Source organism: Myotis yumanensis, unplaced genomic scaffold (assembly GCF_028538775.1).
Source record: "Myotis yumanensis isolate MYYU_CA2020_CCGP unplaced genomic scaffold, mMyoYum1.0.hap1 SCAF_3, whole genome shotgun sequence".
Taxonomy (NCBI): Eukaryota; Metazoa; Chordata; class Mammalia; order Chiroptera; family Vespertilionidae; genus Myotis; species Myotis yumanensis.
In genome coordinates, this window is record NW_027223754.1 from 99,834,989 (window position 1) to 99,853,250 (window position 18,262).

General features: G+C 38.1%; 1 protein-coding gene across 3 annotated transcripts in view; it reads right to left on the bottom strand.

Moving 5' to 3' along the window:
• DCLK1 (doublecortin like kinase 1) overlaps positions 1 to 18,262 on the bottom strand; it is a 539,423-nt gene that overhangs the window by 82,574 nt on the left and 438,587 nt on the right. For all 3 annotated transcript variants that reach the window (XM_070409184.1, XM_070409186.1, XM_070409185.1), the window contains 4 exons: positions 13,885 to 13,972; positions 10,095 to 10,203; positions 2,537 to 2,594; positions 1,906 to 2,025 (listed from right to left, as the gene is read on the bottom strand). In XM_070409184.1, coding sequence (XP_070265285.1) covers positions 1,906 to 2,025; positions 2,537 to 2,594; positions 10,095 to 10,203; positions 13,885 to 13,972 — 375 coding nt within the window. The remainder of the gene's footprint in view (positions 1 to 1,905; positions 2,026 to 2,536; positions 2,595 to 10,094; positions 10,204 to 13,884; positions 13,973 to 18,262) is intronic.

Genomic DNA, 18,262 nt, shown 5'->3' on the forward strand with positions numbered 1-18,262 from the left:
GGACTTGTATGCATGCATATAAGAATAACCAATGGACATAAGACACTGGGGCGTAGGGGAGGCCCCCTGTCAAGGGCGGGGGAAAAAAGGAGAAATATGTAATACTCTTTGTAATAATTTAAGCAATAAAATAAATATATTAAAAAAAAGAAAAGAAAATAGAATTGCAGTGGGGGTAGTCATGAGTCTTGCCCAAATCGTCCAGCCTGGGAACTGATATGAAGGTTGAAAAGCAGGGATAAGGAAAGGGAAGTTAATAAAATTAAATATCCCCTCCCCTACTCAAGCTCAAGCCCTGGGTGGACAGGGAAAGAAGACCAGGAAGCTGTTATCAGGGACCCATGCGGACCTGATGGACAGATAGTGGCTGGAGGCCAGAAGGGTTCCTTAGACTCCTAGAGGGAGAAGCAAGGTCCTGGGGTCAAGGAAGAGCAGGAAGCAATGCAGTAACAGTTTTTGGAGCTTTTGAGCCCCCAAACTTGGGCCACCCTCCACCACCACACGCCCCACCAGTGCTGATCACAGGGGCCCCTGAGAGTGTCAGGCTGATCAATTTTTAATAGCACACAGGGGGGCAACAGGAATTATGTGAAGTTTTTTTTTTTTATCTCAGAAGTAACATCATTATAAAAATACTATTCCCTGGTGCTCGAAAAAGTATAATTTCCAATGTTGGTAACCACCAAACTTTATTTGGCTATACAGTGCCAATACAAATTCTTCTGGCTAAATGAAATCAACCTTTAGTTGTTGGAATAACCATTTAATATTTTTATCTCCCTCAGCCTCAAATGTGACAATAATCTTGTGTTAATGCAAACAAGCCCTCTGTAAGAAACAAATCTTAACCTGAAATAGAAAAAATAGGCTCCATCTATAAATATAAATAACTATTAAGTTGAAAAAATACCAATATATCTAAAATAAAGCAACTTTGAACAATGAAAATTTAAAGGTTCTAGAATGAACATTTTCTTATATACTAACAGGTTAGTTTATTAAATGCTTTATTTGTCTTAAATCTTTACAAAAGAAAATCCCATATACCACAGTGCTGATCTCTGCTACCAGCTCAGTGTGTGATTCTAGACTCTCTCTAATGGTGCACACAGTTGATGCAGAAGGTGGTGCGACTAACTTACGACACTTCACAACTAAAGTAGAAATTACTTACACCACCAATTAGGTTAACACAATACAAAAGACTTGAGAAAAATACAACTTGAGAAAAAATATAACTACATGAAAACTAAACATTCAATATTTAGTCTAATTACTAAAAATTTCACATATGGAAGTAGAGGAAATAGGCAAGTCATCTTTCATTTACATGCAATCATTATCAATATTTAGCCATTTCTATATCCTATGATTTAATAGAATAAAAATATAGTTATGTGACAGGATGAGATGGCAACATTCACTGAAAAGTGGTAGACTATTCACATTATTGTTAGGACTGTGCTATTTTTCCATTATGTTGGTGACTAAAGCTTAAAGCTTGTTTTTATAGAAATGGGTAACACATTTGGATGTAGTTCATGAAAAGTGAACAATTTCTACTATAACAATAACAACAATGATCATATTGGTATCTATTACTTTCTGTGTCACACAAACTTGTGGGAGCCATTCCTCTTATCTCCACAATATCACTCCTAGGTAAGTACTACTATTTTCCATATAAGGGAACTGAAACACAGAGAGGTATCCCAAGGTCAGGGAACTATTTAGGTAAAGGCTGGGATTTGAACTTTTGTGGTATAATTCTAATTAATAATCTTAACCATGATGCTAATGTATTGAAATGAGAGGCTGAATATTGAGGAGAGGAAATAAAGAACTGTATGATAGAGAAAAGTGTGATTGCTTAAACAGGTTTATTTCTTTTCCCAAAATACATACCTTTACCAATTCCATAACAAGATACAGTTCAGTTGGCACATCCATCTCTTCAATCAGAAGAACAATATTGGGATGCTTCACTCTTCTTAAGATAGACACCTCGCTCTGGATCATGTGCTCCTGTCCAAAGGAGAAGTGATCTTAATCAATACTCACATCCAAACATGGGAGAAGCTAACTCAACATGAGAAAAACTCTACTATGTGAAGTTCAAGGGACATGTATTTTGGTCAAATATAATGAGTATATCTTAGATTCTGATACACAGATAGCCTAGAATTGTCAAAAGATATTGAAGGTTTTTAGATGATGCTTGTAATTTCAGAACCCATCACAATAACTATAAGTTCATGTAGAAGGAAAGAAAGGAAATTAAGATCACAAAAGTAATGGGAAAAAGTAAACAAATAAGCAAATAAAGATAAGAAAAAAAAATAACATCAAACCATTTTAGCTAACTTTTATTCCAGGACTATTTATAAAATAAAGTTATAATCTAATTAGTATATAACTTTCTATTCCACCAAAATGCAACAAATGGGGGTGAATTTATGTTTATTTAGGAGCTGAGCTTTGTTCCTTTCTATACCCTGAATACCTGTATTTTCATAAGAATAAACTTTATACATACTTTGCCTCGACATTTGCTTTTCTTGATAATTTTCAGAGCATACTCCCTAGCAGTTGACCTGCAAAGAGAGAGATTTTTAAAAAAATAAACTTAATTTCAGATATATTAAATCATCTTGTTAAGGATTTATATCTTATCCCATCCAGCTTGAATCATGGTATAAATATTTTGTGAATGACTCTTTTCCTTTTTTATTTATTTTACTTTTTAAAATTTTATCTTTATTGTTGAAAGTATTACAAATTTCTCTCCCCCCCACCCCACCACTGACCCCTTCTAGCCCACACGCATATTGTCTGTGACCATGGGTTAAGCATATATGCATATAAGTTCTTTGGTTCTTTTCCCACCCACCCACCTGTCCTTACCTTCCCTCTGAGATTTAAAAGAAATATTTAAACTTTCAGGGATTGAGCATAAAGACAACAAATATGCTAGCACAGAAACATTGTGAGCTGTTCATGTGGCCATACCTGTAATGAAACCACTACTATCACTACTGGCTTGCATAACTCCTGCTCCTGCCCAGTCCTCTGAAGTGATGTGATTAGAATGTAAAACAGATGTGAGTTTCTGCCTTTCCTCTTTTCAGTTTCCCTTGAGATTATCTTTCTATGAAGTATGGCTCATATGATCACACTGAAAACTCTATAAAGAAGCAGTTCACACTCTTTAGACTTTGGTTCAGGGTACAAGCCTATAAGGTTTGCTAGAGAATTCATGGATAACATGTTCAAGGTGTAGAAAGGGATACAACTGTTATCTGAGCTTTCTGTAACCTTCTGGGCCTTTTATGGCTGCCTCATTTTCCAGAAATAAAATGAAGTTCAACTCACTTTCCCAAAGCTACACTGCAGTGTTAAAAGCAGGACTCTGAGCTTTTGGGGTCTCTGCTTCACATATATCCCAACCAAATACTGCCCCTGTTCCATGATGGGATTGGGAGGGAGGGTTTAGCCATACCTTTAAATAGCTTCCTAACTTGTGTTAACATTTCTAAGATACTGTAGTGCAAAACAACACATATTTATTGTCAAAGGACACAATGCATAGTTAATAATCCATAATAAACCACTACTTCACAAGCAATGCCATTTCATTTCTGGTGGGAAACCAAGACAGCCTAGCCTTTCCTATTCAGATAAAAGCCAAGTGAGTGAGATTGATAAAGAACAAACTTTTAAAATAGGGTTTTAAAATCTTCATTACAGAAAATGAAAGATGCGGGGGGTGGGGAGGAGGAAGAGGAGGGTTCCCAGTTATATGATTAGAGCAAGAGAGTGATTTTCTATAACCAGATTAAGAGGCCAGACATTAAAAATGTGTTTCAAGGGCATTTTAGAAACCAATCTCGTCATTTGCTTCTAAAAATGCTACTTCCACTCCACTTCCAGTCCCCTGCATAATGCTGACTTACAGAAAACAACAAATATTGACCAAATTGTTGTAATTATATCTGGTGAATAAAACCAGAATAAAATAATCACTTTGAAGCCCATTTTCTCCACTAGAGGGCTTTTCAGTTCAGATGTGAGAAGCTAAACCCCTCTGCCTCAGGGAGGCTCTTCTGCAGAGATGTGGGGTGTCCAGAGGAAATCAAATTGCTCCAGCCTCATGAATAAAAGGATTAAGAGGCCCAAAGTCAATGTTGAGTCAATCTTTCTTGATTCTTCAGGCCCACAGCTGGACAGAGGGGCCATATGGAGAAAGCATGAGCTGGCCTTGGCTAAATACTGGGCTTAGGTGTTCAATGTCCCCAAACAAACACCAGAACATCAGCAAGGTTATGGTGTAGGGGTGGAGAAAAAGCACCTCAGTCAGTAAAAGGGAAAATGAAAGATTTATTGTTAGAAATTTCAAATGTGTGGTCAAACAATAAATGAGAAAAAGAAATGATTCACACACAAAGGGATTCCTCACATCGTAGGAGAATCATGGGCCCTTTAGGTAGCCTCCTCTTACAATGCTTCTGGAGACTTTGTTTGCAAATTTAAGAAAAAGGAATCAAGAGGAAAACTAAAAGCTGAAGTACTGCTGGATTCTGCTTTTCATGAGTCACTAAAAAAATATGATAACACAAATCTGAGATTAGAATCCATGAGCAATTTCTTATCTGGTTTAAAAGGTTCCATTTGATGGCAGACAAGTCTGGACTCTTGGAACTGACTGCTTTAATAAAAGCCAGCAGTCCAAGAGAGGGAGACTGGAACTGACACTTCCATTCCCATTCAGTGCCTCTACAAAGTGGATGGATGGACAGAACAGTGCTGGTGAGGAGGGGGGATTTCACTATCTTTGCCATTTCATCCTCTATTTTCCTGGAATGAGGAACATTAAAGTTCTCAAAGCAAAGGGCTGGTATGGGATCCAGGAAGACTGAATCTCTTCTATCGCCAGAAATGCAAAGAGCAGGATCCCCAGGGAGGAAGCTGGTGTATTCCCTCCCAGGACTCCAAGCACTCCAGTTATGTCTGAGCCTACAGCTGTGTGGGAAATGATCAACTGAACAGCAGAACGACTGGTCGCTATGATGCCCACTGACCACCAGGAGGCAGACGCTCAATGCAGGAGCTGCCCCCTAGTGGACAGTGCGCTCCCACAGGGGGAGCACTGCTCAGCCAGAAGCCAGGCTGACGGCTGGCGAGCTCAGTAGCAGGAGCCACTCCCACCTCCTCGGTGGCAGCACTAAGGATGTCCAACTGCCAACTTTAGTTGGACATCCCTCGAGGGCTCCTGGACTCCGAGAGGCCGCAGGCCATGCTGAGGGACCCTGAGAGTGCACGAATCTCATGCACCGGGCTTCTAGTATTTTATATCAGACAATGAGCTTCAAATTTTTCTCTTGATTCCTTGAGGGAAGAACTATAAAGTCATAGTAAAATCCTTATTACTGAAAGTACATGTTTAGAGGAGAGTACCTGAGACTGGAAAACGAGTCTAAAAAAGGTGTTAGGACTAAATGTATACCATAAAAATTTAACTGCTTGCTTTAAGTTGGTAAGTGAAAACACTTGCAAAGACATAAAACTTTAAATAAAGTATCTGCCTTCCCACATATACTAAACCAAGGGTCCTCAAACTATGGCCCGCGGGCCACATGCAAACACAAATATTGTATTTGTTCCCGTTTTGTTTTGTTTTTTTTACTTCAAAATAAGATATGTGCAGTGTGCATAGGAATTTTTTCATAGTTTTTTTTAAACTATAGTCCGGCCCTCCAACGGTCTGAGGGACAGTGAACTGGCCCCCTGTTTAAAAAGTTTGAGGACCCCTGTACTAAACTCTGAGGATGTCCCTATGTAATTATTCAGCAAGCAATTGTAAGCATGATGCTTTGGTGGCTACAGAGATGAGTGAGACCTGGTCCTTGTCCCCAAGGAGTCTATAGTTTGGTATATTGAAAATACTAAATACCCGCATTTCTGATGAAAATGCAGGCCATTTTCTTGCTTGTTCCTGAAATTATATGCTTGACCTTTTCTGGAATTATAGAACCCTTGAATGCCACAGCAAAAGCAGCACCTGCCTCAGCACAGACTTTGTTTTCCTCTGGGTCTGTGGAAACTCAATTTAAAGGTCCCCTTCCTATTTAGTTTGACCAAAGGTTAGAGCCTGAACTACTGGAAAGAAATTTCCAAATTTTGCCAACTTGAACTAAATCTAATTTTTAATGTTTGTGCTAAAAAATGGCTTGGAGAAAGCTGTCTTGTTTAACTTAGTGATTCTCAACTCCAGCCAGTCTACTCCCATCCCCCTTCCTCACCCAGAGGGCAGAAGAATGCTTAGGAAAGGAGAATGGGCTGACAAGGATGGGCCTGCCCTGCTCTAATGTGTTTTTTGTTGTTGTTTGCTGTGTTTTGAAAGTTTTTAAAAATATGTGGAAAATTAATAACAGCTTCTTAATCATTTTTCTACCCCAGCATTTATTGAATTGCATAGTAAGTTTTTGTTTTGGGGGAGGTTCTTCTGGAGAGGGGCTGTCTTGTCTCTCTTTGGAGCCTAGAAATGCCCAACACAGGCCTGAATTAATAGCTCCAGATATGTTAATCAAGTTGTGGAAACTCCAGAGGATGGTGGCAGTGAGGACAATGACAGGAAGACCCATTAGCAAAGAGGGTTAGTAAACATCACACTTTGTTTATCAGGTAATCATAATAAAGCTACATCTCAGTCTCCTTAATAAGTGTGTGTGTGTGTTTGGGCGGGGGGCGGGGGGGGGGGGTGCTGTCAAGATCAGAGAGCTGAGGCATCCCGGATCTAAAATCTCCAGAGTGGAGTTTTATTTTGAATGTGAACATGGGTGCCAGAGCATCCTCAGGAAAGAAAGAAGAACACTATAAGCTTCTTCACCCTGAATCATTTTCCCAATCCATCCCACTTCATCAGGAAATGCCTTCAAATTATAGGTATATAGTTCTTGAGTTCTTGAGCATTCTGAAGATTTTTGAGGTAGATGCAACCCATTTTGGTGAAACTCCAGTCTCAGTTCTTTTGGGTGGGTTTGAGCCTGCCCACATTCATTCTAAAGCCAATAGTTTTGTTGTGCAGTTCTTCAGGCTTATAGGTGAAGAGGAAAGAGAAGGAATCATGAGCAGCTAGAATTTTAATAGAGTTCTGAGGCCTACATTACTAAAATCCATGCAGTGCAGGTGAGGAAGAGGCCCAAGAGCCACCTGAGACACCATCACTGCTCATGACTGCATCACTTGTGTGGTAATTAGTCCACACAGGGCCAGGAGAGCCAGAGGGGAGGACAACTCATTGTGAGCCCTCTACCTGTGCTCTGACCTCTTGTAGTGCTTTTCAGCTCTTTGACTTTTCTCTGGGGCTTCAAAATGTTTCAGAAAACAGCTTCAGAATAAAGCACTTCTCAATCCACCAACTCTTTTAGCATGTCCTGCGGTCACTTGGAGAAACTGCTACTGGAGAATAGGCAGGAACCTAGGTGGACCTGGCAGGCACTATCAAAAGACATGCTGGCATGGGATTGTGGAAATAAAGGACAGTGTGGCACTGTTATTGCATCCATTGTTGTAGGAAAATCTTCCCTGTGACCACATATTATTAAAAGAATAGAGACATACTGGTTCTTGTTAATACAATATGGCAGAATGTACCCGCAAGCAATCTGTGCCTTAGCTTGCTTTTATTTTCTTAGACCTTTGGGAAGTATTTTTAAAAATGTTTCATGATACATCTGGGGAGAGAGGGCACATGCTACATGTCCTCATTCACTGGAGAGGAATACTAACACTTTTTGGGGTAATCTGGTGTTTAGACTTTGAAGGTTCACACAATGAGACCCAAGATGTGAACTTATGCAAAATAAACAATTCAAACTAAAAAGAAATAAATGAATTCTAGATGGAAAAATGAGAAATTTCTACTGTGGGAAGACCAGTACTGTTAAACTAAGATGCCATCCTGATCCATATACCATCTAGGACAAAAAACACATGGCCACAACAAATGATGAACCCTGGCAAATAACCAGACACTCCATAGTTGAAGGGTATGGCAATCTGCTAACAATGGGATTTTCTGCTACAGTGGAAATAAGATTTTTATAATTAGTAAAAGTATACATGAAGTTATTAATGACACAGACATCCATCCATTACCTTACGAATGGCTCACCAGATTTGAATTCTGTCCTTTTTGCATAGGACAAATGTAGTATGTATGACTTTGGCTCAGCTAAACCATATTCTTGTGGGAGCCCCCTGGATGGAAGCAGTGGAGTAGAGTGGTCAAAAGTAGGGGTTTCAGAGCTGGGTTCAGATTTATGCCTTGCTAAGTACTTACTAGATAAGTGATCTTGGGCATATAACTTCTCCAGGCTTTCTTTGTATAAAATAGAAACAATACTGATACTGTGAAATTATGATAATTAAATGAAATATCATAAGTTAAGGGCCTTGTACATGGTTTTTATTCAATAAACAATGGTTACTCCTGTTTTTTTTTTTTTTAATGTGTGGGGCCCAGGAAAGCAATGGGACATTTTCTATATTTGGCAGAAACCCAACAATGGCTTTATGTTGAGGATGGGAGAATGAGAGAAAAAAAGGAGAAAAAGTGACCTTGCAGTAGCAACTCAGGGATTTTCTAAGCTACTAATTATTATTCATGTCCTCCCTCACAAAGAGTGGCTGCTCTAGTGTATACTGTAACTGTTGGAAAAATCTTGGCCCAGTTGGTGTGTAGAGTGGAGCAAAGTTTAAGATCCACTGTTGGAGGGTAGCTTCATGAGGGCACCACTGGCTTAGTCAAAGAAGCATTTTCCAAAGAATAGCTAAGGGTTCACAGATAAAACCAGTGGCTATTGCTCAAATTAAGGATGCTGCTGGTGTGTGAGGCCCTGCGTAGACTTCCAGCTTTAATGTGCTTCTAAGTCAGAGCCCTTGGAAGAAGATCAAGTTCTGGCTCTTATAGGCTAAAGCTTCTAGTCCAAGGCGTTCTCTCTGAAAGGGAATGCAGCATGAAGGAGCATTGTTCTCACACAGTGCTGAAGAACTAGTTGGGTGTCCAGCCCCAAGGGGCGGGGGAGGAGAGAGGGGGAGAGATGAATAACAGGGGAAGCCTGCACACCCAGGTGAGCCCAAAGAAGCCAACGGACTTGCTGTCTCTAGGAATAAGGCAATTCCCCCTGACATTTCAACACTCAACTCACCCAGCTCTGAAAAGAAGCTGCTGGCTTCAAGTAAGCAACAAATTCCAATCTCATGCTGAGCTTAGAGTTTGAGGCCACCTTAATTGGGCTATAGCTTTATTAGTTGTCACTTCCCCATCTAGTAGCCACCAACTACTGTCCTTGATTAGGTATTGAGATCCCACAGATAAATCTTTCACCCTAAACTTTTCCCTTTGCTCACAAGAGTACCTGGCTCATTCGCTATAAAACATTTTAATTTACTAAATACCATTTTGCTGGGATCAGTACATATACATTTTAAAGCTTTACAAGATTATATTTAATCTTATGATTGTACAATATACTTACAAGAACAACTGACCTCTATAAAATATCTCCAAAAAAAAATGTAACCCTGGCCAGGTGGCTCAGTTGGTTGGAGTGTCATCCCATATACCAAAAGGTTGTGGGTTCGATTTCCTTTAGGGGTATGTACAGGAGGCAACTGATGGATATTTCTCTCTCACGTTGATGTTTCTTTCTCTCTCTTGAATTTTCTCCCTTCCTATCTCTCTAAAAAGTCATAAGGCATATCCTCAGGTGAGGATTTAAAAAAGTGTAGAAAAACTATTCAATGTGTATATATATTTAATATATTTTCAGGACTTACCTGAAAAAACTGGCAAAGTTTTGCTGAGTATATTAAAAAGAAAAAGAAAAGTCCTTAATTTATAGATTATCTCCAGGAATCACACTTCTCAAATCTGTTGTTAGATGGGCTTTCTTTAATTTTTTTTTTTACATCTGAAGTTGAAGCATTAACCAAGTCCATATGTGCCACAGACTGCAAATAAAGGCACAATTTTGGAAAATACAATGCCAAATGTTTCCTTTAAAGTTGGATGCAAATTATCTCTTCCTCACCTTTCTACACATTCCTTGACAACAGCAAAATTTCCATCTCCTATTGTCCTTCCAACTTTATATCGTTCCGTTATTGTGGCTGGAATCTGGAAGCCTTCCTCCGACACTTCTGAAAGAATCATTAGTATGTTTTTATTGGTAGAAAAGAGAACACAGATGTTGCACAAAGGAGACATTTAGAAGTATCATCTAATAGACTGAAACTGATTCAGAATCAATAGGTCATTTTTTGGACTGTGAGGGCAGCCCCCTCTGCTGACATTGTATAGTCAACAGTTTTACTAAGTTTACAAATGGTAAACAAAAAGGAAACATAAATGTATGCGGTCCACTCCCACATATGTAAGAGCAACTTATGCTTTCTGCTGCAGTTGGGCTTCTGAAGAGGAAATTTTACTCTTTTTATTTTATGTCAATTTGATCAATAGCATTGACTGCATACCCACTGTGTGCAGAGAAATTACCTTTCTAAGTATGGCTGAAGAGGAAAATGCAGTTAGATCATAAGGGACTCTGGGCTGCCTGACATTGTACATGAAAATGCCTTCTATGTGCACACTTATCATTACTACATCCTGAAGTGGAAATCTCCGTAAAATTCCATATGAACTCAGCCCTGATTGCCACCCCTCCACCATATCAGTGAGCAGATTTTAGACATAGTTCTCACCAGCAACCTGCATAGCAGATGTTGAGTTAAAATCGCAATACCTATTACATCTGTGAACAGAAAAGTTTTGTAGTTTCAATTATGTTAGTGCCACTAACACAACACATTTTCCCTCTTAAAATGTATTTTTAAATATTTTACAAATGCCTAATAATGCTTTAAATATCTAAGGCCATAAAACTAAATAAGCCACACTTAGGTCACATAAATATGCTGGATAACCTTTAACATCTTAGGGGTGTAAAAAGTCTTTTATAACTGGGCTCTAAAATTTACATGCTTTAAAGTTATAAATCCAAGCTCCCCTCAGGCAACCTGAATACAAAATGTGATGGAAGCCTAGTGTGCTTTCTAAATGTGCTCCTATTTAAACTGAGGCTAAACATTTCTTCTTAAAATAAAATTAAAACATTAGGTGGTAAATGGGCTTTCTTGAGTTTTATGTTCTCACTTAATCTGTAATGTTAGGGAACAACAAATGGAAACTCAAAATTATTAGACCTTTATTCTGGTTTTGTGGTAAACTCAATCTGCACTACCCTGGATTCTAGGGTAGATGGAATTTCTGGAGAATGTTGTACAAATGGAGGACATGTGCTTCTACTACTTCTATCCTGTGCATTTATTTCTGCAGTCTCTTCACCTCTTTATAAGTGACATTTTACTCAATCCACTAGAAGCTATCACAGTGGCTTCTAGAATAAAGTGAAAGCCAGAGCCAGTTAAACCCCTCACACCTATCATATCACCCACAAAGAAGTCAACAATTTTGTCTTTGTTTAAAAGACTCAGCCTGGGTGTTGGTGTTTGTTTGTTTGTTTTTGTTTTGCTTTGCTTTGTTTTGTTTTTAATCTACTCCATAGGAATTAGAGGAGATGGTTGGAGAAGTTTCAAATCCACTACAAAGTATCTTAATTTACAAAACATCCCTCAGATGACATGGTTTTAAGGCTCTTTACTACACGAGTAATAAAAGTAAATATCTTTGGCTGTTGGATGGGGAATCCAAGGTACTTCTGTCCTTCCCTTAGTGGAAGCATCACTTAGGCACCCATCTGGAGCACAAAGTTTGGGATATTTTTCCCCTGACTATTGGCAAAAGGTATATGTTAGTCTTTTGGCTAAGAAGACTTAGCCAAAGGCTTAGTCAAGGACCTTTAAGTAAATATAACACATTGGAACAAAAGAGACTTCTGAATGGCTAAATTTCATACTTCTGGGGAAAAACATCTGATATTTCATGGTAGTTGAGAAATAATTCTTGTGTAAACCTGCTATCTCACTTAATATAATTAAAGTGCTCCCACCCCCTACTGCCCAAAGGTACTCTTTTGGGAAAATTAAGTAATATAATTTAAAACAAATAAGAGTTCATGAATTTTATTTTAAGTTTATTTTTATTGTTTAAAATATTAGAGATATCCCTTATTTTCCTCCTTTAGCCTCCCTCCACCTGGCTCCTGCCCCACCCCAGACCTTCACCACCCTATTATCTGTGTCCATGGACAATGCTTATATGCATATAAGTTCTTTGGTTAATTTCTTCCTGCTCTCCCTCCCCCTAATTTCCTTCCCCCTGAGATTTGTCAGTCTGTTCCATGTTTCAATTCCTCTGGTTCTATTTTATTCATCAGTTTATTTTGTTCATTAGATTTCACATGTAAGTGAGATTATGTGATACTTGTCTTTCTCTTACCAGGTTATTTCACTTAGCATAATACTCTCCAGGTTCCTCCATGCTCTCTCAAAGAGTAATAGATCCTTCTCTTTTACAGTTGCATAGTATTCCATTGTGTAAATGTACAAGAGCTCTTTTAATCCACTCATGATGGGCACTTGGGCTGTTTCCAGATCTTAGCTATTGTAAACACTGTTGTTATGAACATAAGAGTGCATATATTCTTCCTAATTGGCATTTCAGGATTCTTAGAATATATTCCCAGTAAAAAATAATAATAAAAAATATATACATGTAACAAATAAATAAAAATACAAATAAACAAATAAAGGGGGTTTATTCTTTAACAGTAATTTGATCATATCAGTTTCATACTTTTCTGAATACCTTCTCATAATTGATTTGAACCTGTTAACCCAAGGAAGGAAACAGGAGTGTATTATAATCTTTATTTTACAGAGGAGGAACTAAGATATGGATAGTTAAAAAAGCTTACCCAAAACAATCCAGTGAATTGGTGAAAAAGTCAGTTCTGGATCCAGGTCATTTGACCACATCACAGAAAAATTCTAAAGTGAATTAGGTCAAGGCACAAAGAGTATTTTTGCAATTATCATCAATTAATTCTTTTTGTAAGCAGCACTATAACAGTCAATCAAGAGAGTATACTGTAAAAAAAGAAGGATCTCTTACCCTTTGAGACAAAATGGAGGGACCTGAATAATATTATGTTAAGTGAAATAAGCCAGTCAGAGGAAGACAAGTATCATACAATCTCACTTATATGATAAGTGAGTGCCAAGTGCCTAGTCCCCAGGGGCTGTGGAATCTAATGAACACCATAACCTGACAAACAAAATAGATCCAGAGGCATGGAAACATGGAATAGACTGATGAATCTCAAAGAGAAGAGGGGCCGGGGTGAGGGGTGGGAAGAGGTTAACCAAATAACTTATTATGCATATATGCATAGCCCATGGACATAGACAATAGTATAGTAGACCTGGTTGGGGGGGAGAGTGGTGGGTGGAGGGGGTCAATGGGATCTAAAAGGGGACATCTGTAATACTTTCAACAATAAATATAAATTTTTAACAAAGAGAGAGTATACTAAAATTGAAAAGAATTCAGAAAAACAAAAGCAAAAATTTACCCCCATTTATTTCCAAAGCTGGCCTTCTTAGGATACTTACAGACTCAGAGGACATGAAACATTCCAAATTAGGTTGACTTCCTCTTCTTGTTCCCACAGAGTAGATATGATCCCGAGTGGGAGTCATACTCAATTCTATCCCCTTGCTATTGACCCTTATGAGCTGCTTCAGGCTTGCCCATTTCATTATGCTTGAGAAGTTACAGTTTCTGGAGTAAATTTAGCCAACCTATCCTCCACCCCCTGTCCAAGCTGAGCCTTTTCCTCAGACACCAAGTCCCAAGCTCACCACATTCTCCGGATCCATCATTCTCATCCATCGAGCTGCATACTTTGGTGGATGCAAGTGAAGTAGAGGAACCGCCATGCTGAGAGCTCTGCCAGGGAACAGACACAGAAGGAAAACTGCGGTCAGAGTGCAGAGTGCCCAAGGGCTGTGCCAGGTCCCCAGGGGCTGTACCCAGCCCAGAGTCCCTGGAAGTAGCTCCACTCACACCTACGGAGGACTCAGTCTGAACATTCAAAAGGGAGGACGTCAGACTATTCAACTAGGACTACATCTTCTCCCTACCCTGTTAACCAATAATAGACTCCGTTAGGCTAATCATCATCAAATTGGATGTTTCATGGCTTTTTATTCCTTTTACTAAGAATTAACATTCTTTAACTTACTGTTTCAATTTGGCAGATTTGAGGCATCTCACCTTACTTTTCCACAGGCTATCTGCATACAAGCCTCAAATACATCACCATTCTGATTTCATTGAGTATTTTCTTACTCTTACCTCAGAAATTTTTTCTCTTCAATTTGTTTTATGAAATAGCTTAGGAAAAGTATTCAGCCTTATCACATCCTTGGAGAAAGGTAAAAGGGTGGACTTGTTAATTGCACTTTGAGATGAAGACACAAGCACTCAGCAGGTTATCGATATATTAAATGTTACACAATAAGTATGAGGCATAGACAGGAATAAACAGCTATGCCTGGTGATTTATTGTATTTTTGGTGTATTTTGACCCAAGATCCATGAGAGCAGACAGGGTAACAACTATAGTAGAAAGCTTAAAGGATGCAACAATACCATATTTAATACTCTGATCAGCAATGGGGCAGAATTTTAACAATGAAGGTTTCCTCTCTGCATCTATTCCTTGAGAAAACAATTTGCACATTTCAATGCTACTTCTAGATAGTGAATGCAGCTTGTCCTAAAAGACCTTCCTTCTGTTTCCCTGGGTTTATTCACTTGGTTGGCCTGATGGGAGCAGGAGGCGGTGAGGGGGTGGCATTGGCTCATGGTGCTGGCTGTCTGTGGAATAGAGAGGAGGGAAACAGCATCTGTAGTTGAATTAATAATGAAGATGTGGTGAGAAGCAAAGTTTACCTAGTTTTCTTCTGCTTACCTGTCTCCCTTCAACCTCCCCCCATTCAAACCAGTCTTAACAAGGTAGGAAGGAAGAGAAGTTTTATATAATTTCACCAAGAACTACTGTATCTTGCATAGAAAATGCAAATATTTTCATTTTCACCAAAGATTAATGTAATTGGTGAAATTCTACTTAAATCCCTGAAGGGCCATTTGAGTCAACTGCCATGAACATATCCAGGATGCAGTTAAGATGAACAAATTCCATTGGATGAGTACAATTGGGATAAAAGTTACACTTTTTTAAAAAGCTAAATTCACAGCAGTAAATGCTCCTGCTTCCTTATAGGACATTCAAGAAGTTTTATAGTTACTCTAGTAAACCTCTGAATGTCACATAGTTTGTGTGGTGTGCCCTTTATTTTCTAATATCATTAGAATTCCCTCTTAATCAGCCTGGTTACTTGAGATATTTTTTCATTCTCTCTCATCTAGCCTCCCTTTGTGACCAGCAGCATACATTTGTACTGTGTCAGGCTATAAAAAGGGATTCAGATTATAACTTTGAAACAGAGTTTTTCTTGGTGCGACACTATGTAGTCACAACTGGTCGCAGGTATTGTAAATGTATGAATTTCTAAGCAATGCTTTGCTGACTTTTATGAATGTCTATTTGGGAAAACGTCATATTTATAATACTGGAATATGAGACGGAAACAAGACAGATTTATTATGTAGTTGTCTAGAAAAAATAAACATTAAAATTACCACATTTGAAGGGAAGATATGTGTTTTCCACAACAGTGAGATCATTTATCTTCAGTGTCATTGCCTTTGCTGAAGACATAATGGTCTTCTGAGCAGAAAAGCTGTAGGATCATTTCTAAAATGTAAACCTCTTCTTCTTCTGGGATTTAATATTTCTTGAACTTCTTCCAGCAGCATCACAAATGGTGTTTATTAATGTAGACACATTGTGATTTGGGGTGGCAGGTGCTGTCTTGTCATATTGTGTTTTAAATTTTAGAATACAAAGACACATTCTTTTATCAAGCACCAGAATTAATAAGCTAGTAGTGTGTTTCCTACCAAAGATGTCCCTTAATTTATGTACTCAGTTCACAGGGGAGTTCTACCAAATATTCAAAGAAGCACCAACATCTATTCTCCTCAAACTATTTCAAAAAATTCAAGAGGAAGGAACACTTCCAATCTCTTCTTATGAGTCCAGAATTACCCTAATTCCAAAACCAGATAAAGATATGACAAATAACAGGCCAATACCCCTGATGAGCATAGATGCTAAAATCCTCAACAAAATTTTAGCAAATTTGATCTAGCAATACATTAAAAAGATCGTACATCATGCATGACCAACTGGGATTTTTCTGGGGATGCAAGGCTGGTACAATATTCACAAATAAATAAATGTGATACAGCACATAAACAGATTGCAAGACAAAAATCACATGATCATAACAATTGATACAGAAAAAGCATTCGACAAAATCCAACAACCTTTTTTGATAAACATTCTCAGCAAAGTGGGAATAGAGAGAACATACCTCAACATAATAAAGGCCATGCATGACAAACCTACAGCCCACATCATACTCAATGGGCAAAAACTAAAACTATTTCCCCTAAGAACAGGAATAATACAGGGATGACCACTTTCACCACTCTTTCTCAACATAGAACTGGAAGTCCTGACCATAACAATCAGACAAGAAGAAAAAATAAAAGGCACCCAAAATGGAAAAGAAGAAGTAAAAGTCTCTTTATTCACAGATGACATGATATTGTACAACAAAAACTCTAAAGACTACATCAAAACTACTAGATTTAATAAGTAAATTCAGAAACATAGCAGGATACAAAATTAACACTCAAAAATTCATAGCATTTTTATGTACCAATAGTAAACTCTCAGAGAGAGAAACTAAAAAAAAAAAAAACAATCCCATTTACCGTTGCAACAAAAAATTAAGATACTTAGCAATAAACTTAACCAAAGAGATAAAAGACCTGTACTCCGAAAACTACAGGACCCTGAAAAAAGAGGTAAAGGAAGATATAAACAAGTGGAAGAATATATCATGTCCATGGATTGGTAGACTCAACATCATTAAAATGTCCATACTACCCAAAGCAATCTACAGATTCAATGCAATCCCTATTAAAATACCAATGGCATTTTTCACAGACCTAGAACAAACATTCCAAAAATTTATATAAAACCAAAAAAGACCCTGAACAGCTGCAGCAATCTTGCAAAAGAAGAACAAATTGAAGGAATCACAATACCAGATATCAAGTTATACTGCAAATCCACTATGCTCAAAACAGTCACAAGAACAGGCATATTAGGTCAATGGAACAGAATAGAGAACCCAGAAATCGACCCAAGCCACTATGCTCAATTAATATTTGACAAAGCAGGCAAGAGCATACATTGGAGTAGAGTCAGTCTCTTCAATAAATGGTGTTGGGAAAATTGGACAGGTACATGCAAAAAAAATGAAACTAGACCACCAACTTATACCATACAAAATAATAAACTCAAAATGGATAAAAGACTTAAATGTAAGATGAGAAACCATAAAAATCTTAGAAGAAACTATAGACACCAAAAGCTCAGACATCTCTCGTAGCAATATGTTTACCAATACATCCCCTAGAATGATGGAAACTAAGGAGAAAATAAATAAATGGGACTACATTAAAATAAAAGCTTCTGCACTGCAAAAGAAACCATCAACAAAATAACAAGAGAGCCCACTACATGGGAGAACATATTTTCCAATGATACATCCAATAAGGGGTTAATTTCCAAAATATATAGGGAACTCATACAACTTAACAAAAGGAAGACAAACAATCCAATTAGAAAATGGGCAAATGACCTAAATAGAAACTTTTCCAAAGTGAACATACAGAAAGCCAAGAGACATATGAAAAAATGTTCAGTCACTAATCATCCAAGAGATGCAGATCAAAATGACCATGAGATATCACCTCACACTTATCAGAATGGCTATCATGAACAAATCAACAAAAGACAAGTGTTGGTGAGGTTGTGAAGAAAAGGGAACCCTAGTACACTGCTGGTGGGAATGCAGACTGGTGCAGCCACTGTGGAAAACAGTATGGAGTTCCTCAAAAAATTAAAAATGCAACTCCCATTTGACCCTGTGATCCCACTTCTAGGAATATATGCTAAGAACCCCGAAACACTCATCAGAAAGAATATATGTAGCCCTATGTTCATAGCACTGTAATTTACAATAGCTAAGATTT